Source organism: Schistocerca piceifrons, chromosome 3 (assembly GCF_021461385.2).
Source record: "Schistocerca piceifrons isolate TAMUIC-IGC-003096 chromosome 3, iqSchPice1.1, whole genome shotgun sequence".
Classification (NCBI taxonomy): Eukaryota; Metazoa; Arthropoda; class Insecta; order Orthoptera; family Acrididae; genus Schistocerca; species Schistocerca piceifrons.
The window spans coordinates 306,643,973-306,669,279 of record NC_060140.1 but is presented as its reverse complement, the minus strand read 5'-3'; the positions used below and the strand labels follow the sequence as shown (position 1 = coordinate 306,669,279).

Here is a 25,307-nt window from a genome sequence, read left to right as displayed (position 1 = left end):
ATTTATGGAATTAACTTCTTCCAGTTGCTGACCTGCTATTTTGTAGCTAAATGATAAGGGATGTTTCTTTCTATGTATTCGCAGCACATTACACTTGTCACATTGAGATTCAATTGCCATTCCCTGCACCATGCGTCAATTCGCTGCAGATCCTCCTGCATTTCAGTACAATTTTCCATTGTTACAACCTCTCTATATACCACAGCATCATCCGCAAAAAGCCTCAGTGAACTTTCGATGTCATCCACAAGGTCATTTATGTATATTGTGAATAGCAACGGTCCTATGACACTCCCCTGCGGCACACCTGAAATCACTCTTATTTCGGAAGATTTCTCTTCTTTGAGAATGACATGCTGCGTTATGTTATCTAGGAACTCTTCAATCCAATCATACAATTGGTCTGATAGTCCATATGCTCTTACTTTGTTCATTAAACGACTGTGGGGAACTGTATCGAACACCTTGCGGAAGTCAAGAAATACGGCATCTACCTGTGAACCCGTGTCTATAGCCCTCTGAGTCTCGTGGACTAATAGCGCGAGCTGGGTTTCACATGACCGTCTTTTTCAAAACCCATGCTGATTCCTACAGAGTAGATTTATAGTCTCCAGGAAAGTCATTATACTCTAACATAATACGTGTTCCAAAATTCTACAACTGATAGACATTAGAGATATAGGTCTATAGTTCTGCACATCTGTTCGATGTCCCTTCTTGAAAACAGGGATGACCTGTGCCCTTTTCCAATCCATTGGAACACTACGCTCTTCTAGAGACCTACGATACACCGCTGCAAGAAGGGGGGCAAGTTCCTTCGCGTACTCTCTGTAAAATCGAACTGGTATCCCATCAGGTCCAGCGGCCTTTCCTCTTTTGAGCGATTTTAATTGTTTCTCTATCCCACTGTCGTCTATTTCGATATCTACCATTTTGTCATCTGTACGACAATCTAGAGAAGGAACTACAGTGCAGTCTTCCTCTGTGAAACAGCTTTGGAAAAAGACATTTAGTATTTCGGCCTTTAGTCTGTCATCCTCTGTTTCAGTACCATTTTGGTCACAGAGTGTCTGGACATTTTGTTTTGATCCACCTACCGCTTTGACATAAGACCAAAATTTCTTAGGATTTTCTGCCAAGTCAGGTACATAGAACTTTACTTTCGAATTCATTGAACGCCTCTCGCATAGCCCTCCTCACGCTATATTTCGCTTCGCATAATTTTTGTTTGTCTGCAAGGCTTTGGCTATGTTTATGTTTGCTGTGAAGTTTCCTTTGCTTCCGCAGCAGTTTTCTAACTCGGTTGTTGTACCACAGTGGCTCTTTTCCATCTCTTACGATCTTGCTTGGCACATGCTCATCTAATGCATATTGTACAATGGTTTTGAACTTTGTTCACTGATGCTCAACACTATCTGTAGTTGAGACAAAACTTTTGTGTTGAGCCATCAAGTACTCTGAAATCTGCTTTTTGTCACTTTTGCTAAACAGAAAAATCTTCCTACCTTTTTTAATATTTCTATTTACGGCTGAAATCATCAATGCCGTAACCGCTTTATGATCGCTGATTCCCTGTTCTGCGTTAACTGTTTCAAATAGTTCTGGTCTGTTTGTCACCAGAAGGTCTAATATGTTATCGCCACGAGTCGGTCCTCTGTTTAACTGCTCGAGGTAGTTTTCAGATAAAGCACTTTAAAAAATTTCACTGGATTCTTTGTCCCTGACACCCGTTATGAACGTTTCAGTCTCCCAGTCTATATCCGGCAAATTAAAATCTCCACCAAGAACTATAGCATGGTGGGGAAATCTACTCGAAATATTTTCCAAATTATCCTTCAGGTGCTCAGCCACAACAGCTGCTGAGCCAGGGGGCCTATAGAGACATCCAATTACCATGTCTGAGCCTGCTTTAACAGTGACCTTCACCCAAATTATTTCACATTTCGGATCTACATCTACATCTATACTCCGCGAGCCACCTTACGGTGTGTGGCGGAGGGTACTTATTGTACCACTATCTGATCCCCCCTTCCCTGTTCCATTCACGAATTGTGCGTGGGAAGAACGACTGCTTGTAAGTCTCCGTATTTGCTCTAATTTCTCGGATCTTTTCGTTGTGATCATTACGCGAGATATATGTGGGCGGTAGTAATATGTTGCCCATCTCTTCCCGGAATGTGCTCTCTCGTAATTTCGATAATAAACCTCTCCGTATTGCGTAACGCCTTTCTTGAAGTGTCCGCCACTGGAGCTTGTTCAGCATCTCCGTAACGCTCTCGCGCTGACTAAATGTCCCCATGACGAATCGCGCTGCTTTTCGCTGGATCATGTCTATCTCTTCTATTAATCCAACCTGGTAAGGGTCCCATACTGATGAGCAATACTCAAGAATCGGACGAACAAGCGTTTTGTAAGCTACTTCTTTCATCGATGAGTCACATTTTCTTAGAATTCTTCCTATGAATCTCAACCTGGCGCCTGCTTTTCCCACTATTTGTTTTATGTGAATATTCCACTTCAGATCGCTCCGGATAGTAACTCCTAAGTATTTTACGGTCGTTACCGCTTCCAATGATTTACCACCTATGGCATAATCGTACTGGAATGGATTTCTGCCCCTATGTATGCGCATTATATTACATTTATCTACGTTTAGGGAAAGCTGCCAGCTGTCGCACCATGCATTAATCCTCTGCAGGTCTTCCTGGAGTACGTACGAGTCTTCTGATGTTGCTACTTTCTTGTAGACAACCGTGTCATCTGCAAATAGCCTCACGGAGCTACCGATGTTGTCAACTAAGTCATTTATGTATATTGTAAACAATAAAGGTCCTATCACGCTTCCTTGCGGTACTCCCGAAATTACCTCTACATCTGCAGATTTTGAACCGTTAAGAATGACATGTTGTGTTCTTTCTTCTAGGAAATCCTGAATCCAATCACAAACCTGGTCCGATATTCCATAAGCTCGTATTTTTTTCACTAAACGTAAATGCGGAACCGTATCAAATGCCTTCTTGAAGTCCAGGAATACGGCATCAATCTGCTCGCCAGTGTCTACGGCACTGTGAATTTCTTGGGCAAATAAGGCGAGCTGAGTTTCACATGATCTCTGTTTGCGGAATCCATGTTGGTTATGATGAAGGAGATTTGTATTATCTAAGAACGTCATAATACGAGAACACAAAACATGTTCCATTATTCTACAACAGATTGACGTAAGCGAAATAGGCCTATAATTATTCGCATCTGATTTATGACCCTTCTTGAAAATGGGAACAACCTGCGCTTTCTTCCAGTCGCTAGGTACTTTACGTTCTTCCAGCGATCTACGATAAATTGCTGATAGAAAGGGGGCAAGTTCTTTAGCATAATCACTGTAGAATCTTAAGGGTATCTCGTCTGGTCCGGATGCTTTTCCGCTACTAAGTGATAGCAGTTGTTTTTCAATTCCGATATCGTTTATTTCAATATTTTCCATTTTGGCGTCCGTGCGACGGCTGAAGTCAGGGACCGTGTTACGATTTTCCGCAGTGAAACAGTTTCGGAACACTGAATTCAGTATTTCTGCCTTTCTTCGGTCGTCCTCTGTTTCGGTGCCATCGTGGTCAACGAGTGACTGAATAGGGGATTTACATCCGCTTACCGATTTTACATATGACCAAAACTTTTTAGGGTTCTTGTTTAGATTGTTTGCCAATGTTTTATGTTCGAATTCGTTGAATGCTTCTCTCATTGCTCTCTTTACGCTCTTTTTCGCTTCGTTCAGCTTTTCCTTATCAGCTATGATTCGACTACTCTTAAACCTATGATGAAGCTTTCTTTGTTTCCGTAGTACCTTTCGTACATGATTGTTATACCACGGTGGATCTTTCCCCTCGCTTTGGACCGTCAATTTCCTTCGATACTATTGCACTTCTTATCGCTATAAACACGCCTCTCCCTTCACTGTCCAGCCTGTCTCTGTGGTATACATTCCAATCTGAGTTTAGGATTTCATTACTGTTTACATCTAGTTTCAGCCAACTTTCTGTCCCTAGTGAAATTAATTTCCACTATGATTGCAAGTACTTTCTTAAAAGTCTATGGAATGTAATTTGATGAGCACGGAGAGAAACAGCACTGACACACATTTAACACACATGAAAATGTGAGAAATTCCATGAGTATATCAAAAATTAGTGAAGAACATAACATTGCCACAAGCAGAAGAAAAAACATAGGAATACAGATGCAGTAATTCTGTGGTTCCTTACATCACAACATTACATTAGATAACATGTATTGTATAGAAGACAGAAACACATTTCACACAATTAGAAAATTGTGCAGAAGGATAGCACCTGTAACCACTATGTGCATTTTTAGTTGTTCCTGTTTTCCATACACCACAAGTTGCATACAATTTACAAATGCAAGATAAACACGTACAAAAAACTAATAGTACTAACTGGTCTAATATATTTACATATAGTTTGTACATAACTCTCACTGTATTTGCTGAAAGACATTGACTTGAAACAGTAGAATAATCTCGTTAGTACCAACTTCTGTTTTGCTCTTCGATTCATTAATGTATGTGTCTTATTCACATCCCACTTTCATTTCTTTCACAGTTACAACAAGCATTTCTTAATGACATTTATACTGAAATACAGCTTCTGATGCTGTGTAGTGGAGCATAATTTTATCAACCTACACAAAATAAGAGATAAATGGGAAAGGACGTCAGCTATACATTTTTCAAACAAACCATCCCCTCATTTGCCTTAATTTGTTGAGGGAAGCCACAGAAAACCTAAATCTGAAGAATCAGACAAGGGTGAATTGAATGTGGGTCAACCTTATCGCCACTGTGCCAAGTTCTCAGTCCTGACAAACAACCTTTCCATGATGCACATACAGCACCATTCACTTGTTTGTTAAACCTAATAGGCACTATTATGAAGGAGAATCTTTATTAAGCCATTTCTCATCTTCACAAGCATGTAGTTTCTATCTCTGTGAGCAAATGGAATCCAAAATCTAATCTATGCATCCACTGACCACCCAATTTTCCAGCACCTCTACCAAAAGTATTAATATGTTTAAAGGAAGAGGCACATGGGAAAGAACATATCCTTTAATTACAACTTCTCAACAATGGCCTGTTATAGAAGCTACAGATGTAAGTAACATCAAATGAGGAAGTTCTGATTCCACAGTCATCTGAAAGGAGGAATACAGTCCGCATTTCACATGTTTCTTTACAAAAAGAAAAAGATACATTTTTAAGTTAATTCAAAAACAACTTAGTAAGTAATTAATGCTATTAAAAAAACACTACTGCAAATTGGATTCTGTTTGTCACCTTAATTCATCACGTTTGGAAACTTACATACTCTGAAAACAAATCAGAAAATACCTCTTATGGCCCCATAATATGACAAGTAGTTGGTTCCCTAATTCCATTTAATTTGTCTCTATTGTGCAACATTTCTGCCTGAAGTAGAGGTTCTCATTTCATTTCAGTACATCAGTGCAATTGTTATTCTATTCCTTTCTATTTTACAACAAGGCAAACAAACTTGTACGTCCAAAATATCATTACCCAACATCTGTTATCTATTACACTGAAATCTTCACTTTACAAAGTGGTCTAACATCTGCTGTATTTCTACAACAAGGTCATTGGTCCCATCAGATTAGGTAAGGATGGGGAAGGAAGTCTGCCGTGCCTTTTCAAAGAAACCATACCGGCATCTGCCTGAAGCAATTTAGGCAAATCACGGGAAACCTAAATCATGATGGTCAGATCCGAGTTTGAACCTTTGTCCTCCGGAATGCGAGTCCAGTGTACTAACCACTGCGCCATTTCACTCAATCTCACAGTTGTGTCAAATAGGTGCAATAGTATTATTTCATTCTTTATACTTTCTATTATTACAACCGCTTCTCCCTATATTTATTGCAGTCCCTACTGATCATAACAGGGGCATCTAACAAAACTTTTGAAACAGTTTAATTTCTTAAAGGGCTGTTCGCATGCTGCAAATGTGTGTAGTATGTAGTAAATGTTAGCAACAAACTATCATGTCAAGTTGAAAGAAGCTAAGGGGAAGATGATGATGTATAGGCAATGACATGCTCACCACAGATTATGTGAATATGCTACAAAACATGAACTTTACATGTTGCCTGGGCAGCCCTGCTTTCACTTTCAGCATTTGACACACATCAATATTTTTGGTATTGATACATTAGCAGTTAGCTCACCTGTTACATTGAAATAGTTATACATTACTTTATATGAAATACAAAATGTTAGTTGAGAGAGGCAAACCTATAGCACTTACTAAGGACTAGGTCAGACTGGAATGTGATGGCATGGCTGCAAGTTCATGAAGCCTATGGATGTGAATGCAAAATGGTTATAGAGATCTGCAGCATACCTACCGGTCTGCATAGATTGGAAGGTCAGAGTTTTATTTGCAACAAGCGAACTACATGTCTTTAGTTATAAGGTAAAAAATCTCTTCACACTTTGACTGCTAATGTTTTGCGTTAAAAGCTTATATTTGATCCTATAATCAAAAGCATATGTCTTTATTGTTAAGCAATTACCCACGGAGAACCAGATGTTTGTCTCTTACTTTCTTAATGATCGTCATTCATGGCAGCTGTTTATCAACAGCACAATTGGAGCTCGGATGGTCTTTAGTACAGTTTGACTCTTACAGCTAGGCCTGAGAATAGGAAGCAAACTTTACAGTTCAGTGAATAAATGTCGTCATGTATCGTAACTGAGTGTGAGAATCCTATGCCTCTTCTGCAATCCCACTGCTTTATCTTTTGCTGTAGTAACATATGATACAGATGTAAGCTATTTGTGCACAAAATATGAACAATTGTGGACTGGGTTATTCCAGAGGTATTCACAATTTCTCTGGCACTAATATGTGGATTACGAGCAACAGCTACAGAAAAAATTATTTCAACTGCTCTACTCTTGGCAGGCTTGCCTATTTTCCAGGCCTTTCCAATAATAATGTTTGCACATTCACTGACCTGTCACACTTTCTGCACATCATCTGTCAGGATATCTTTGTGTTTACAGCTCAGCTGTTCTCTTCACATGCCTTCTGCATTCTCCACAAACAAGTAAAGTATCTAGTTTGTCTTGGTTCTTGAAACAAATTTAATTTTTAAAACTAATCAGCACTTTAACAATGCAGAACCTATGCTACATTTCCTCTGTGCCCATTTTATACCAGTAATGCAGTGGTCCAACACACTGTTTGTTCCTTATCTCATGTGACAAGTTTCATTATTTGGATTTGAAATAATGAACTTCTACATAAGACAGCAATCAGTTTCATGTTCCAAACAGACAAAACTTAAGTTCTAAATATTATCATTTCTTCAAAACTACCAATCGGATTTTGAACAGTGAAATGTCTTTTAGAGCTACGATACTAGCAGCAAAAATTATAGTAATTTCATTTGAAAATGTGAGGTTGATACTAATAAACCTGTAGTTAATATAGTTATGGAAAGAAAGTATAAGTCATTTCGTGAGACAGTCTCACAATTGTTATGGGTGAACACAAAATTATGAAATATTCGAGATGAACAGTTTAGCTGAATCACCCTGTATTTGGGCCAACTTTCCATTTAGCCACCTGTAACTTTCAACAAGATGTGCAAAATCTAAATGAGACAACAAAGATTGTGTTGCTGTAAAATAGTGATATCCATACGAGTTCACTTTGAGTAGTTGTAATAAAAAGAGGTTTCTACTAACAAAGTGTATTCGAAAAAATAATGAGAATTTTGTTGTTTAGTGTGTTATAGTTTCCAATTTGTTGTGTAGGTAAACGTGTCAGAAAATTATCTGTACAGTGTTAGTCGTATCAGATATTTAGTTTGTAGTCAACTGTAAAAAAGGTGTTTCGCTAGCATCAGAGATTGCTTACTTTGTATAAAAATTGATCAGAAAGCCCCTATTACACTCATTATAAAAACAGAATAAAGTGCAGTTCAGTTTTAGAAATGACAGTATTGTGAAAAGGATAAATTGCTACTCACCACATGGCAGAGATGCTGAATTTTAGATAGGCACAAAAAACAGACTGTCAAACATGTAAGTTTTACAGCCAAAAAGGCCTTCATCAGAATTAGACAAAACACACACACACACACACACACACACACACACACACACACACACACACACACACACACACACAGGTAACACAAGTCATACACACATCACCACAGTGTCTGGCTGCCTATGTCAGATTGTGAGCAGCAGCATGTGACGGGAGAAGCACTCTAGATGGTGGGACTGAGAAGAGGGCTGGGGTGGGAAGCAAGAGGAATAGCTGTATAGGGATGGGAGATGAAAAAGTGCTGCTTGTGGGAGCATACAGGGACAAGATGCAGAGAGAATAGGGCAGCCAGGTGCAGTCAGGAGGTTAGATGGAGGGCAGGGTTGGGGGTGACGGCAGCAGAAAAGGAGAGAGGTAAAAAGATTGTGGATGTGTTGGTAGAACACAGGGGTGTGTAGTGTTGGAGTGGGAACAGGGAAGAGGATAAACTGATGTAGGACAATAACTAACAAAGGTTGAGGACAGGAGGGTTACAGTAACTTAGCATATAATACAGGAAGAATTCCCACCTGTGCATTTCAGAAAAGCTGGAGTTGATGCGAGGGATCCACATGACACAGGTTTCGAAGCAGTCACTGAAATGAATAACATCATGGTGGGCAGTGTGCTCAGCAACTGGGTGGTTCAGCTGTTTCTTGGCATCAGTTTGTCAGTGGCCATTCGTGCAGACAGACAGCTTGGTGGTTGTCATGTCAACATAGAATGAAGCACAGTGGTTGCAGCTTAGCTTGTAGCTCACATGACTGGTTTTACAGGTAGCCCTGCCTTACAGGATAAATGACACTTGTGACCAGACTGGAGTAGGTGGTGATGGTAGGATATATGAGACGAGCCTTGTAACTAGATCTATTGCATGAATACGAGCCATGAGGCAAGAGGTTGGGAGCGGGGGTTGTGTAGGGATGGACGAGGTTATTGTGTAGGTTTGGTGAGTGGTAGAACACCACTGTGGGAGGTGTGGGAAGAATAGTGGGTAGGACATTTCTCACTTCAGTGCATAATGAGAGATATATGAAATCCTAGTGGCGAATATGATTCAGTTGCTCCAGTCCTGGGTGGTACTGAGTCATGGGGCGAATGCTCCTCTGTAGCTGGATGGTGGAACTTTTGGAGGTGAGGGTGATGAGAAAGAAGGCATGGGAGACTGTTTCTGTACAGGGTTGGTAATTATAGTCTTTGAAGGCCTCAGTGAGACCCTTGTTATATTTTGAGACATACTGCTTGTCACTACACATGCAAAAGCCACAAGTGTTTAGGCTTTATGGAAGGGCCTTCTTGGTATGGAATGGGTGACAGCTGTCAAAGTGAAGATATTGCTGTAGGTTGGTAGGCTAGTATGGACAAAGGTACTGATGTACCCATCTCTAAGATGGGAACAACATTCAGGAAGGTGGCTTGTTGGTTTGAGGACCAGGTGAAGTGAATAGGAAAGGAGGTGTTCAGGTTTTCAAGGAATGTGAATAGAATGTCCTTATCCTGGATCCAGATCACAAAGACATCATCAATGAATCTGAACCAGGTGAGGGATTTGGATGTCTGGGTGATTAGAAAGGATTCCTTTAGATAGCCCACAAATAGTGTGGCTTAGGTTAGTGCCATGCGGGAACTTGTGACTCAGTACCACACAAACTGGAACAACTGAATCATATTTCCCAACACGGTTAAAACTACCTCTTGTCCTGTAATGAAATGAGGAGAGTCCAACCGACTATCCTTCCCAACCTTCCCACAGTGGTATTCTATCGCTCGCCAAATCGACACAATATCCTCATCCATCCCTACACAACCCATGCTCCCAAACCCTTGCCTCATGGCTCATATCCCCGTAACAGACCTAGATGCAAGACTTATCCCATACATCCTTTCACCACCACCTACACCAGTCCTGTCACAAGCATCACCTATTCCATCAGAGGCAGGGCTGTCTGTGAAACCAGTTGTGTGATTCACAAGATAAGTTGCAACCACTGTGCTGCATTCTATGTGGGCATGACAACCAGCAAGCTGTCTGTCTGCATGAATGGCCACCAACAGATTGAAGCCAAGAAACATCTGGACTACCCAGTTGCTGAGAATACCTCTCAATGTTCATTTTAATGATTACTAAGAATGCTCCCACAATGTTCATCATTTTAATGGTTGCTTCACAGCCTGTGCCGTCTGGATCCTTCCCACCAACACCAGATTTTCTGAAATGCACAGGTGGTAATTCTCCTTGCAATATATCCTACATTCCCGTAAGCTTTCTGGCTTCAACCTTCATTTGTCATTGTCCTGTATCCACCTATCCCCTTCCCTTTTCCCACTCCTGCACTAAAAAGCCCTCTGTTCCACCAACACACCCACACACACTTTACATCTCTCCTTTCCTGCTGACCCCCCCCCCCCCCCACGCCATTCCCAATGCTGCCCTCCATCTAACCTCCCGACTGCACCTAGCTGCCCTACCCTCTCTCCACCTTGCACCAGTATGCTCACACAACCAGCACTTTACTGTCTCCCACTCCTACACTGCTAATACACTCCTGGAAATTGAAATAAGAACACCGTGAATTCATTGTTCCAGGAAGGGGAAACTTTATTGACACATTCCTGGGGTCAGATACATCACATGATCACACTGACAGAACCACAGGCACATAGACACAGGCAACAGAGCATGCACAATGTCGGCACTAGTACAGTGTATATCCACCTTTTGCAGCAATGCAGGCTGCTATTCTCCCATGGAGACGATCGTAGAGATGCTGGATGCAGTCCTGTGGAACGGCTTGCCATGCCATTTCCACCTTGCGCCTCAGTTGGACCAGCGTTCGTGCTGGACGTGCAGACCACTTGAGACGACACTTCATCCAGTCCCAAACATGCTCAATGGGGGACAGATCCGGAGATCTTGCTGGCCAGGGTAGTTGACTTACACCTTCTAGAGCACGTTGGGTGGCAAGGGAATACATGCGGACGTGCATTGTCCTGTTGGAACAGCAAGTTCCCTTGCCGGTCTAGGAATGGTAGAACGATGGGTTCGATGACGGTTTGGATGTACCGTGCACTATTCAGTGTCCCCTCGATGATCACCAGTGGTGCACGGCCAGTGTAGGAGATCGCTCCCCACACCATGATGCCGGGTGTTGGCCCTGTGTGCCTCGGTCGTATGCAGTCCTGATTGTGGCGCTCACCTGCACGGCGCCAAACACGCATACGACCATCATTGGCACCAAGGCAGAAGCGACTCTCATCGCTGAAGACGACACGTCTCCATTCGTCCCTCCATTCACGCCTGTCGCGACACCACTGGAGGCGGGCTGCACGATGTTGGGGCGTGAGCGGAAGACGGCCTAACGGTGTGCGGGACCGTAGCCCAGCTTCATGGAGACAGTTGCGAATGGTCCTCGCCGATACCCCAGGAGCAACAGTGTCCCTAATTTGCTGGGAAGTGGCGGTGCGGTCCCCTACGGCACTGCGTAGGATCCTACGGTCTTGGCGTGCATCCGTGCGTCGCTGCGGTCCGGTCCCAGGTCGACGGGCACGTGCACCTTCCGCCAACCACTGGCGACAACATCGATGTACTGTGGAGACCTCACGCCCCACGTGTTGAGCAATTCGGCGGTACGTCCACCCGGCCTCCCGCATGCCCACTATACGCCCTCGCTCAAAGTCCGTCAACTGCACATACGGTTCACGTCCACGCTGTCGCGGCATGCTACCAGTGTTAAAGACTGCGATGGAGCTCCGTATGCCACGGCAAACTGGCTGACACTGACGGCGGCGGTGCACAAATGCTGCGCAGCTAGCGCCATTCGACGGCCAACACCGCGGTTCCTGGTGTGTCCGCTGTGCCATGCGTGTGATCATTGCTTGTACAGCCCTCTCGCAGTGTCCGGAGCAAGTGTGGTGGGTCTGACACACCGGTGTCAATGTGTTCTTTTTTCCATTTCCAGGAGTGTAATTACCCTCCCCACCCTTCCCCCCAGCACCCACCTACCCCCACCACCCACACTGCTACTCCCATCATGTGTTGCTGCTCGCAGTCTGACCTTGGCAGCCAGAGACTGTGGCCATTTGTGTGAGAGTTGCATTCATATGTACGTGTGTGTGTGTTGTTTAATTCTGATGAAGACCTATTTGGCCAAAAGCATACTGTTTGACAGTCTTTTTACTGTACCTATCTGTGACTCAATGTTTCTGCTATATGGTGAGTCACAATCCAGCCTACGGTTCACAATATTGTCATCATCCCATCCTGAATTTTCCATTGTTTTGTTTTGCTTCGTTTTTATTGTCTAATGCAGTACTATACTCTGTGCCCATCTTCCACTCTCTTCTTGCCTGTGTTTCACTTGTCACCTCCTAAATCGCAATGCATGCTCTACCTATGAGCCACACTGTAACAAATCTTGTCCATGCACAGCAGATGGCTACAAGACTGCTCTGACTGTTGATGTAGCATCTCTTGTCCCACATTACTCCCGCCGATATCAGTAATCCTAGACCTTCAAACTGGTCACATTCCCTGCCTCACTCTCAACGTATTTTCACATGTTATTCTTCATACCTTCTTGTGCCACGTGAACTTCTACTTCATCCCACCAACTCCTCCCCAACCCCCCCATGCCTGCTCCTCTCTTATTCCAGTTTGCACATATTAGCTTCATGTAATCTAGTCACATCTGTTGACCCTCTTCTTCGCACTTATCTGACCAAGGACCTGCAATCCACATTACATCCTTTTTATTTGTTTTTTTCTTCGATTTCACTGTGTTTTCACATTAATTTCAGTTGTTTTTACCTTTTACTATAGGCCTTCTCCCTGTGGTTTCATCTTGTTTCCTCATCAATCATCTGTTTCTTCCCCCCACCTCGACTCCGTGATTTGTCCAATGTATTTTGGTATTTTTTGCAGGTATTTCTACATTTTTTACATATTTTAATGAATTTTTATCCTCCACCATGGACCCTTGCCCCTTCCATCTGCATCAATACAGAAAAGATTCCGTATTTCTCGCCAGAACGAACTCCAAATACTTTTCCTGTGTTGTTGCTAGGCTCAAGGAATGCCCCCAAATGGCCTTACCACCTAATTACCCATCATCGGTTACAACTCCTCCCTTCATGATAATTGCCACCTGTTCATATTCTGCCAGCCCTCAACCTTCACCAACATAGACTTGCAAAACCATGTCAATCAGGCCGAAACCATCTTGCAATACCTCCTCTCCATCCATAAAATTCTCCTGCTATGCAATCCCAAATTCCTAGATTCCATATCACACAATGAAACTACTGCCCTCCAGGAACGAGAGCAGCATGTACATCATCACCCTAAAAAAACTCTCCAACCTGTTCACTTCCTACTCCCATCTTGGACTACATTATCAACCACCTCTACAACAACCTCCAAACCTCCCCCACTTCCTCCACAGCTGACAAACCCCGCCTCGCAGACCTACTACATTTACCCTATCCTCAAAACTTCCTCCCAACACCCCACAGAATCGAGAACCTAAGCCGACCGAAAAAAAGTCATAAACCTTTTCTCCAAAACACTTATCCCCACAGAAGTGTAAGTCCTTCTCTACGGTCTCACCTTCTGCCCCACTACCAAATTCAATCATACTGTATTGTGAAAGACCTTATCTCCTTTTCTCTGAAAGCCTTTTTTTTCTTTATTGTCCTTGGGGCTATTATTTCATAGCCAGTAAGGCATGTCAATGATTAACAACATAATTAACACCACAACCTGATTCCAAAAGAGCCAATAATTGCAGGATATAATGATCACACACTTCACAAAATAAAACATCCCAGAGTGACCAATTTTGGCAGAACATAGCATTAGTGCTTCGTTTTAAAAGCAGAATATTCAACAGACATCAACATCAAGATACAATTGATACTGCTGTTTAATTCGATGATTACAAATGACGGCAGCATCCTTCCGCAAGATACAATCAAACATCACAACCAAGTTGATACTTACTGGTGCTTTTGTTGTTCTTTACCTCTGTGATTTCACTTACTAGTTTTTGCAAAACTAATGTACCCTATCAGAGTCTTTTACACTGATCATTCCACAGGCCAATTCTTAAAGGACTAATTAAATAAAATGCCTTATCATTTAAGGATACAGGGTACTTATAAATGGTGGAAAAATAGAAATTTTTTATGGCTTTATTAAATTCTACAGTCTTTCCTGATTACATTGATACATACATTATAGGCTTTCAAATGAAAAATGACCTATATACACCAAGTTTTAAAGTTATGGTCATGTATGCTGCCACGCCCCCTTTATTTCTGTTACAGAAACCAGTATTATTTCGAAAAGAACTGCGAACCTTCTGTTTCCAGCGTTTATACATATGATACATGGTATATGTTGGTAACAGTGCAGGTTTCTAGTGCCTGTAAATGATTACCTTTGCCAGTATTTACTTTTGTTTAGGTGAAGCAGTTTGTTCAGGTGTTACTGAATGTTTGTTGCCCAAGTGCTACAAATATTTGTGGAAGTACATATCCTTTAGTGTGCAAAAAATAAAAATTATTCCAAGCATCAAGGAATTCATTAAAGGAAATTCTGTGGTAACCAGTTCACACACAAAGCAAGCCACACTGTTGAAAGTAACCTATGTATCAGTTCTTCAAAGAAGAAACTCCCACATGGCACATCTCCTGGTAATTCAAATTTTTGTGCTAACAACGATGCTGTTTGTAGTGGATTTGTTGTTGTTGATGTGGGCATCTTATCTTCTTTGATAAAGAAAAGTGGTGAAATGTACACCGTGTGATTGTGTAGGTTGTCTGGAAATAACTGAACAACAAAGTATCAGGAGGGGTTTAGCGTCACAATTAGTTGTTATGTGTAGATCCTGCAATAAATCTACCTCGAAAATGACTTCAAACATTGTGCATAATTCATATGATGTGAATTTGAAGTTAGTGTATGCAATGTCTGGAAAAAAGGGTGCTCAAACGTTTTGTGGTTTGATGGACCTCCCTCCTCCTCCATCTCCTCCTAGTAGCTTCAGCAAGTACATAAAAATACTTTTAGGTGCCTTGACAGTTGTGTCTAAAGCATCTATGAAAGATGCAGTAGAAGAAACTAAAAATATTAGTGAAACCAGGGACACTGCTGTTGCACTTGAAGGGATATGGAGACGGGATACGGAAACATCAAGGAGATCATTCCTTGAATGGTGTTGTGAGTGCTACTTCTCTGGAGAATGGAAAATTTGTTGTTGTTGAGTGCTTATGTAAGTACTGCCACACCTGCTATGGTAGCACTGAAGGACATACTGAACATCAGTGTTCTAAGAATTATGATGGTTAAGAAGAGGTATGGAGTGTGATGGAGCCCTAAATATACTTCAGAGGTCGGTGCCCATTTATAACGTTAGATATACGAAGTACCTACGTGATGGGGACTCTAAAGCTTTCAATAAAATTAACAAGCTCAATGTTTATGGTGATACCTTGGTAACAGAACTGGAGTGTTGTGGACATGTGCAAAAGAGGATGGGTGCTAGATTGAGGAAGCCACAAAGAGAAACAAAAGGAAAGTTGCTATCTAATGGAAAATCTCTGACTGGCCCAGGCAGATTTACAGAAACTGAAATAGACACCCTTCTGAGTTATTATGGACTGGCCATTAGACAAACTGCACCTCTGAATGATGTTACAGCAATGATAAAAGCTGTATGGGCCACCTACTTTTGTAAGTTGTCCACAGATGAGCACCCTGCTCACAGACTTTGCCCTAAAGGAGCAGATTCTTGATGTAGTTACCAAATAACACAAGAAAGTGGTCAAATATGCTGTCATAAGCATTCTCTTCCTGAGCGTGTTATGAATGAAATAAAACCAAATTTTAGAGACCTGAGTAACCCTGTTTTGCTTAGTAAATGTCTTCATTGGGGCACTCAGAATACAAATGAAAGTTTCAACCATTGCATATGCAAAAGATTACCCACAAATGTTTTTGTAGGACTAATGGTCTTTAAATATGTCTGCTTGTGTCTGTATATGTGTGGATGGATATATGTGTGTGTGTGTGTGTGTGTGTGGATTGGAATGACTCCTTACCCTCTCCCTTAAAACCCACTTCCTTTCGTCTTTCCCTCTCCTTCCCTCTTTCCTGATGAGGCAACAGTTTGTTGCGAAAGCTTGAATTTTGTGTGTATGTATGTGTGTGTTTGTGTTTCTATCGACTTGCCAGCGCTTTCGTATGGTAAGTCACATCATCTTTGTTTTTAAATATATTTTTCCCGCGTGGAATGTTTCCCTCTATTATATTAAATACAATTAAAGTTGGTTTACTAGATGCAGTGATATGTTTCAATGATGAAGTGATAGGAAGTCCTGAGAAATTTAGGCATAAAATGTCACTCTAATATGGAAGATCAATTGCTTGTGTGTGACAGACAACGGGTGCATGAAGCTGAAAGCTTCGCTCTTCCAGTTAGCAAAGAAGCAAGAAGTGCTAAAAGCTAAAATGCTGCAGGATGAAGACTATTCTACAGGAATGTTCTGAGGCACAGTTTAATTGGACTCATATCTTCATTCACAATTTCCCGCAAGTTGTATTTTTCAGAATTCAGGTACAAATATTTCCTAAAGTTTATAAAGCATTGCTCTAATTTTTTTCTGTAACTTGCAATAGTCTATACTCATGTAGTAGCCCTAAGCTTTACTGCAAAATCAACTAAATTATAGAAAAAATAACATTTTTATTAAGAAAAAATTATGAATATTAAAATGTAAGATGTGATTTTTTTTATCTTTGTAATATAAGTAATATGTGGAATTAAATAAGTCTAGTACCTCAGCCATTATGTCGTGCACATCTGGTAAGAATTTGGTCTCTTTCAAATGTGTTAACATTGGATTAAAAGGTACCTCAAATTTGAGGAAGCATTTAGGAAAAGAAAATTGCATCAATTTCTTTGTAATTTTTTTAATAACCCTAATCAGGTTCGAAAATATTCAAAATACTTCTAATTTGTTTAGAAAGAGTGCTGTATTATCTGGTATCAACAAAAAATCTGTAAAACCTATACATTATAAACATTGCCTGAAAGAAATAGGTGTTGATATTTGCATAATACTGAGCCGGAAAAGTAGCCTGTATCCTTAACAGTATATTAAAAATAGGTTAAATGCTGTTTTAAAATACAAAGTGAATGCAAAAAAGTTAACACTCTCTGTACCAAAGACAGGAAAAAAATCTTATTCTGTGTATTCGATATCTAAATCTGTGCAGTCACCTGAGGCAATTCTCGCTTCTCTCTCACCAATGCCACAGTTACCAGGGAAATTATTACTGTCCATCTGCGACAAATCGGTGAGAAACATCTCTATAGTGGTGTCATCCCATCCCTCTTCTGGCCATTTTCTCTGTAAGCAGAACACAAAAATCAATTTTCAGCAGTAGAGACAGAAGACCAAAACATTTTTCCACTACTGCTAGTATGTTGGTAATGCATTTCACATAAGCAATCGGAGGGCAATTTTAGGTATCAATGGGAGGTCACAGATCAATCAATATTATCAATGCTGAACATAAAGCAAAACCTGTGGTTGCGGTTAGGTTGGGACCTACAAGTTTAGCTTAATTTCATCAACCCAAAACAGGCCTTTTGTTATTCTGTCACTGGCAATATAAAACTAGATGTCAACACACCATCTTGCTTCCAAACACCTGGTGAGAGCCACCTATGTCTAATTTAGATTAAAATAATTTTGTGATTGTCATTTGGCCAGTCACTAGCCAACCTTAGTTGGTTTTTTTTTTCTTTTCTTTTTATAAAAAAAAGAGCCACATGCTCAATGTGTTGCTCGTTTAGTTGCCACAAGTGAAGCCTCATCAAGCATGTCCGAAACTTTGCCTTCCAACCCCCGCCCCTCCACCAACGCAACCACTGCAATATGTCAATCAAATAGTTATTTTATTCAAGCCATAAACATGGTGGAATTTGTTCTCAGCACCACCACAGCATCTACCAATCATGCAGATTTTTATGAATTTAAATAGCAGGACTAAAAAAATTAGAGATAATGTGTCCACAGCATTATACCGCTAATTAAAAATATTATTTATATAGCATATAAATATTCAGTACATTAATACAGAGAAAAAACATTAGTTTACAAAATTATTTTTCATATTTACTGAACGATAGTAAGCATATCAGTTTACTGTGGAAATAGCACGAGACTGTGCAGGCAGAACTTCAGAATATAACTTACAAAAGTATAGTCCTGCCAGTAAAAGAGAAATACAGATTAGACATTAATCAAGGGAGATGAATTCTCTGCTAGTCACATGCTGAGTTAGATTCAAGTAAATTTTCATACGAACACTTGCTTTAATAAATACTACAGTTCTATTATTATTTGATGCAACAGCGACAACATCACCGAAATATTTATGCTACGCAGGGTGCGAGAAAGTTGACAACTGGTTTTTGTGGAGAAATGTTATCTGAATTGCTACTGACCTGCAAGAAAGTATTTGTCATCACAAATGTAGTTTTCTTGAATATAAATATAGCATATAATTGCTGTGTCATCTCATCTTATTTTTAATTTGATAATAAACTACAGGAGATTATTAAAATTATGTTGGGGACTAAAAACCATTCACTAATGTATTCACAAAAGTTGTCACTCCTTCAGTTCGTACTGCAGAACGGAAATCATGCTACTAAAGAACTTCCTTATACCATAAAGTGCTTTCATTATTGTAAATCAATGAATATTTGCTGCTCCTCTCATTTTTAATTTATTTATCTTTCCCTTCATCCTCCTTTCTCTATTTTGCCAATTTATTTATAATAATTTGGTAGTGTTATTGTATAGTTTTGTATATTTTTATTATAGGTTAACAGACTGATTCAATATGTCTGTCAGGAATTTAAAGAATTGGATGTTTACAATCAGCTGAACAAATTTATTATTATTTTCTACCAGTATCAGTCACAGCAACCATCTTCACAGGAACAGTACATCAACAAAAGCAAATGGACAATGTACACACAAGATAAAGCAAGTAAGTTGTCAGGCTGATCACTGTTATCATGTGGAAGTACTTAAGATACTTATCAAAAAGCTGTGCATTACAAAGAAAATTGAATTGCGTAGCCATCAAATGTACAGATTTTTTTAGTACTTCTACATATTTTCCTTGATAAAGTTGACAACTTATGCTTTTTATCCTGTGTGTGCATTGTTATTCTTATCCAACAAAAATAAGTGAACAAAGTGACTGAGAGTTAGATGTTTACACTACTATAGCAACAACCAATCATAGCACGAGTTGGATTACACTCTCTGCTATGTGCACTGCTGCCATACCGCTCTACCACCTCAGCAGCAGAAAATTGTGCTGTATCACTTAATTTTTGTGATCTGTTATTTGTTTTGGTTCTCTGTGTGCTATGTTTCTTTAACAGAATGAGTGACGCAAGCTGTGAAATTGCTTACGAAAGTGATAAGATAAGTAGGATCCTGCAAAGTGAACTGAAGACTGCATGTTAATAGCGAACATGTGAACGTACTCAGTACGGAACTGCACAGCTGGTGCTACCGGAGCCATGTTGTGCTTGCGCATGAAAGTGAACTGACAACATGCCCATCTTTCATACTTAACCGGCAATCATTTTGTTATTCTAATCCATGTATAGTCTTTCAGTGACAATAGTTGCTATGACAAACTAGAAGAAAATAATTAATAAATCTGTATAGCAAATGGTGAACATGTAATTCTTCAAATACATGATCATGTTCTGTGAATATACTCATTTCTATGTAGCAATTTGCATTTACTAATAGGAGGTATATTGTTAATGTTATGGCTAGGTGTTAACAATGATAGCATGTTGTAAGCAAAATACTAAAGCATTGGCTTAAGGCTACACATTCACAAGTACTACACAGCATACAAAGCCATACTTACTGGCTATTTTAATTATTCACTTTCCTGTAACACAGCTAAGCTGAAAGATCTACCCACGAGAAATACATTGTAATTGAACAAAATAGTGTCAACTTACTATTATGCGGACGTACTTCTAGCTTCTCTCTAATTTAGTCATACAAATTTACAAAACATTAAAACTACGATAATTTAAAACTGCAAAAACTAAAACAAATAAAACAAAAAGTGTGATGATAATTTTTTGCTAAGTGGCATTGGATCTTTGTGTCATCCCACATAGCCTAATAAAGTAAAGCTACTGACACTTCTGGCAACCGATTATGTTGAACTTCTTCAATGGAAAAACTTCCCACTAACAAGGAGGAACGCCATCCCTACAGAGGGTACACTTACTTAGTGTTCAATGCACTCTATTTGTTTTACAATGAGATGGCTTACATAAGCCTTATAAAGCTTAAGTTAGGCAGAGAACTGCATGTTCCAGTTTTGAACTCTGCTAAATGTGCAAAAAAGGAATCGACAGTTCCCAAGAAATTGTACATACTGGTTGTCAGTGGGATGTAAACACTTGGAATGTTGGCAAATGTACAACAACCATTTACATTTACAACAAACGATTCTTAAAATACAGGTAGTAAGTAGTATTATGCTATGGCGATATGAAAACTACAGAGTTCTCGTATTAACGCCAAATTTTATCAGCACATTAAACAAACAGAAATTCACACACCTGATACACGTAGATACTAATAATGCTTATCAAGATTCAACATACTGCGGATGGCAGCGGGTATATTTATGGGCTATTCGTATTTCAATATATGAAGGTAAAACTTTCTCGGGCCTACCTGTTCAATGAGTTGTCTGACGAGGCTCTCTCTCGTTTTCTTTGCTGCTGCCGCTTGTTGTAAGTAAGTCGCCGGAATTAGCCGTTCAGCTAATGTAAAGCTGTGACTATTCATATTTTCACAAAATCGGAGTCGGCTGGAGAGCTTTGCGGCGCTAATTTGTAACTGCCATTCCTAATAAACAGTGCGTCACATGAGATATGATGTTGATACAGAAATGAAAACAGGTGTCATAGATGGCGAGCACTATCAGACAAATGAAGAGAATACCCCCAAGTACAAATACTTATTCAACATGAACATGAATTCAAGAATGCACTGTTATATTAAAACAATCGGGGAATATATTAACGATGCACTTGACACGTAAACTGCAAAACTCGTAACTACACATTTTTAACACTTTCCAGCATTTCGCCTGCGTTTCTATGAAATATTTTTGACTTTTGTTTCAAAACAATCCCAAATGCTCACAGAAAATACTGAAATAGCATAAAATTTGCAGAAACCACGTACCAAAACCTCAACACCTTTCCTTCGTTGCTTTCTTTCCCTTGACACATGCGCGCTAGGTATTTCGTCTGTTCACCGTTTTAGTAGCAGTGTTACTCAACAGATGCCGCTAATTGTAGATTAGTAGTAGACACTATACAGGCGCTCTAATTACTAGGTATTCACAATTAAGGAATGTGTCCAGCAGCTCATACACGAATATATCAAATCAAATACCAAAAACGGCTTTTAATAATCTCGTATTCATTAACTCAAAGCGTACTATAGCCCTCGAGGAAAGACTGTGTAAATCACCGGCGAAATAATAACGCTTGTAATATTTCAATTCTTTTCGGCTGTAAACGTAATTGCAGTTTGGGGCGTGAGTCGGATCAAGTCCGCTTACATTAGGATGGAGTCATAAACATGCTCCGGCAAGCAAATATCTGCAGAAGTTCAAGGTACACGTCTCTGGAAAAACTATTGACGAAACAGTAATTCAGACCAATGGCAACATTTTGAATACCGGTAGGTAAGTATTAAAGCTAATAAAAAACGCTAATAAACCTGAAAATTTTTGTCTCAGTCCAAACAAGCATTTAAATGTTAATGAGAGTGCTGACATCGATGTTATTAGCGCAGTCATTGGAACGAAAGAGACTGAGATTTCCCTTGAAATTGTTGAAGGATCCATTCCAGATTTCGTCCGAAACAACTCAAACAAGCCACAGAGAACTTACATATGGTGGTCAGAAAGAGATTTTAATACCGAAACTGCTACAACTACTCCACCTCACTTGCATTGTTACCACAGATCCGTATCGGAATTAAAGAAAACTTAAGAACTATTCGCCGTCAATACCTCTTACAACAGATTCGTTTGTATCGATCGCTGATGGCAAGCAAACTGAAGAAATAACCTATGCCTACCTCCGTTCGATAACAAGAGCCAAGATAATGGAAAAAAGTGCGTAAAACTTTATGTTTGGGATCAAACGCCTCATTGATATACAATGGAAACTTTTTCCTCGCTGGAAATTTTAAGAGGGCTTAATTAGCACGGCTAGCTGTTACAGTATGTTAACTGTAATTGCCCGATCACCTGTGGGTTTGTAGAGAGCGGAGTAAGCAAGCTCACCAAAGCTATCGACAAGGGCTGGGGAGCTGCAGGGGGGGGGGGGGGGGGGGGAGAGAGATAACAAGCCATGCCTGCTTCTCGCTGTGGAGGCACCTTAACCCGCACCTCTTGCATTACGCACGGAGGTAAAAATCATTGTTTTTCGTAACAATAGCAAACTCACGCAGTACTGTTGGATAACCAACGTTGGCTCTAAGCAAAAACAGATTATCCGATAAGGTTTTCAGGAAGAAAGTTTTGGCGTTGACGTTGGTGAGGGGAATCGTTTTGTCCTCTGCTAACGGCGGGAGTTAACCTTTTATCGTGCGCTTTTTTTCTTATTAAGATTTATTAATTATTTGCTTTGTTTTCGTGACAAATTGGAAATGTTCCGTGATGACTTGAATATTTTTTTCCATTCTTCTTTAAGAGAGGCCAGATATCTGAAAGAGAAAAATAATTCAGATTTTACAATGCCAGAACAGAGCTTCTACATTTTGCATAAATGAGAACATAAATTGATGAAGCATTTTTTTACATAACCCTTTATAAAACGAAAAAAAATCAGCTCTATCCCAAGGGGAAAAATGACATCATTTTCTATGTAGGAAAAAAAACATTATAACAAGGTAAACAGGCTCTGTGTACTTCCTTATATATATTGTACTTACATATTTTTATTGGCAATTAAATGTCGATTTTGAAATGTTTCACTTCTCAGCAATTTACCACATAAAACTGATGAAGAATATCTGCTATTAAATTTGCTTTGGTCATAATAAACTTTATCTTGTTAGTTGCTCAATTCTGATACTACACTCCGACTTTTTGTTTTACAGGTTATATCTCATAACCTCACTTTCACCATTCAGTACTTGGCTAAGTAAATTGACATAATTTTGATGCCCATCTAGTGTGAATCCTCCACCAATTGATGATGACATGACATGAGAGTCTGTTCCAGTCTGTTGATATGTTGTGTGAATCGACCTTTCTTCCGATTCAAGACTAGAGCTGATCGGTAAATTTACAGTTAACATATTGTTCATATTATTGAAATCTCTGCATATTGTTGTGGCCATTACATTGGAAGTTTCGGGAACATATACAAGAAATATTATTTAATCATCACTGGCTGTTCTACAAGATCAAATGAATCTTAATTTGCCTACAAGATTGAACTTAAAATTTCTACTTTTAAAACTTAATCCTCTTTTTACCGTATGACTATCGAGTCAATGTACTTTCTAGTTTTTTGATTATTGAAAGCATCAAAAAGTTTCATATGTATACAGGGAACGAATGAGGCCATAAAGCTAGCATCATTTTGACTCTATATTTCAGGCAACTTTTAATCATTATTTGTTACGTAAAAACTAAATTTCAGCTTTAGAGGTTATGATCCTCATTTCATTTCGTATTGGGCTGACGACCAGTGGTAATCAATCTGTAATGATTTTTGCAAACAGAATGCGTTAATAAAGTTAATAACATCATTCCCAGTTTATACCACTCACCCCGTTATTACCACAAGACAAAAAATCTCTTCAAGTGACAATATAAGATGAGCTCAGCAACACTGTGGAGTAACAATGACTTGCTTGACTGAGGAGAAATCACATATCCTGCAATGGCACTTGTCTCAAACGTTTTATAATCTTACGAATTCATTGTTTCCGAAGAGAGACAGTGACACAAATAACAAATCAACCAACCAAGCTAATCGATAATAATAACTGGACACAAGACGAATTGCATTTCATTGAAACATAACGTGCTGAGGAAGAGGGGAAGCATTTTGGAGGGAGCCGGGAGTTCTTATCTGTTCTGTGCATCGCTGCTACATTCCTGTGTCGATCCACTTAAAATCTGCACTTCCCCTTCGGGTACTGCACTTCGTCAGAGTGCAGTTCCTCTTCTTCTCCAGTTGTTCTGCCAAATGACATTCGGATAGCAGGTTTCCAATTTATATCTATACTGGTCTACAACTTATAATATTTAGAATGTCAAAGTTCTCAGCCACAACTACATTTTTGAAGATAACGAGAATAATCTAGCCATCAATCAGGAACAGAAGTTACATGTACCTTATTTCTTGAAATTAGGGTACTAATGCTCCAAAAAGATTTCCTTTCTGCTTATGTTTGAGTTGCATGGGTGAATGTAGTTTCTTATTTGGGTTTGAACAGGAGTCCTCATGTAAGCAGTATCTAGTGTGTGACAAAAATTGTACTAAAATTCAATTAAATTGACTAGGAGGAAATATCTCTTCGCCAATATTTGAAGATAGGGTCCAGAGACATTTTCTGAACAAAACTTATTTAAAAGGATTACAAATAAAAGTATGGTACAGCAAAACCTTTTGGTTGAATGGTTGTGATATCACAGACAAATTGTACTCTTTTCCACATTTCTTGTTTATATGAGGAGAAGTCGAAAACCAAAGGGACTTTTGCGATTTCTCGTCATAGGACTTGATGACTCTGCTAGTATTGAGGGCTGAAGTATCGTCGTCTACAACAGTTCTATTCAACATGTCACTCTTATTCCCACATTAGTCGCTGTATTGTGGGAGACTGTGAAACATGGCACATACATTGTCGATCTACACCAAGGAGGAAATGAGGGTAGTGATTCGCTTTTTGTTTGCAGAAGGTGTTAAACCTGCAGAAAATATTCGTCGAATGCATGCGCTGTTTGGTGACAGCTGTTTATTGTGAAGCAATATCTATGAATGGATAGAGAGCTTCTAACAGGGAAGAACTTCT

At 39.8% G+C, this 25,307-nt stretch overlaps 1 protein-coding gene across 1 annotated transcript in view; it reads right to left on the bottom strand.

Annotated features, from left to right (window-relative positions):
• The window catches only part of LOC124788316 (O-phosphoseryl-tRNA(Sec) selenium transferase), a 70,293-nt gene extending 48,654 nt beyond the window's left edge, over positions 1 to 21,639 (bottom strand). Inside the window, exons 1-3 of the mRNA XM_047255553.1 lie at positions 21,447 to 21,639; positions 20,931 to 21,104; positions 17,411 to 17,540 (exon numbers count right to left, since the gene is read on the bottom strand). Coding sequence (XP_047111509.1) covers positions 17,411 to 17,540; positions 20,931 to 21,044 — 244 coding nt within the window. The 5' untranslated portion in view covers positions 21,045 to 21,104; positions 21,447 to 21,639. The remainder of the gene's footprint in view (positions 1 to 17,410; positions 17,541 to 20,930; positions 21,105 to 21,446) is intronic.
• Between the last annotated feature and the right edge of the window lie 3,668 nt (positions 21,640 to 25,307).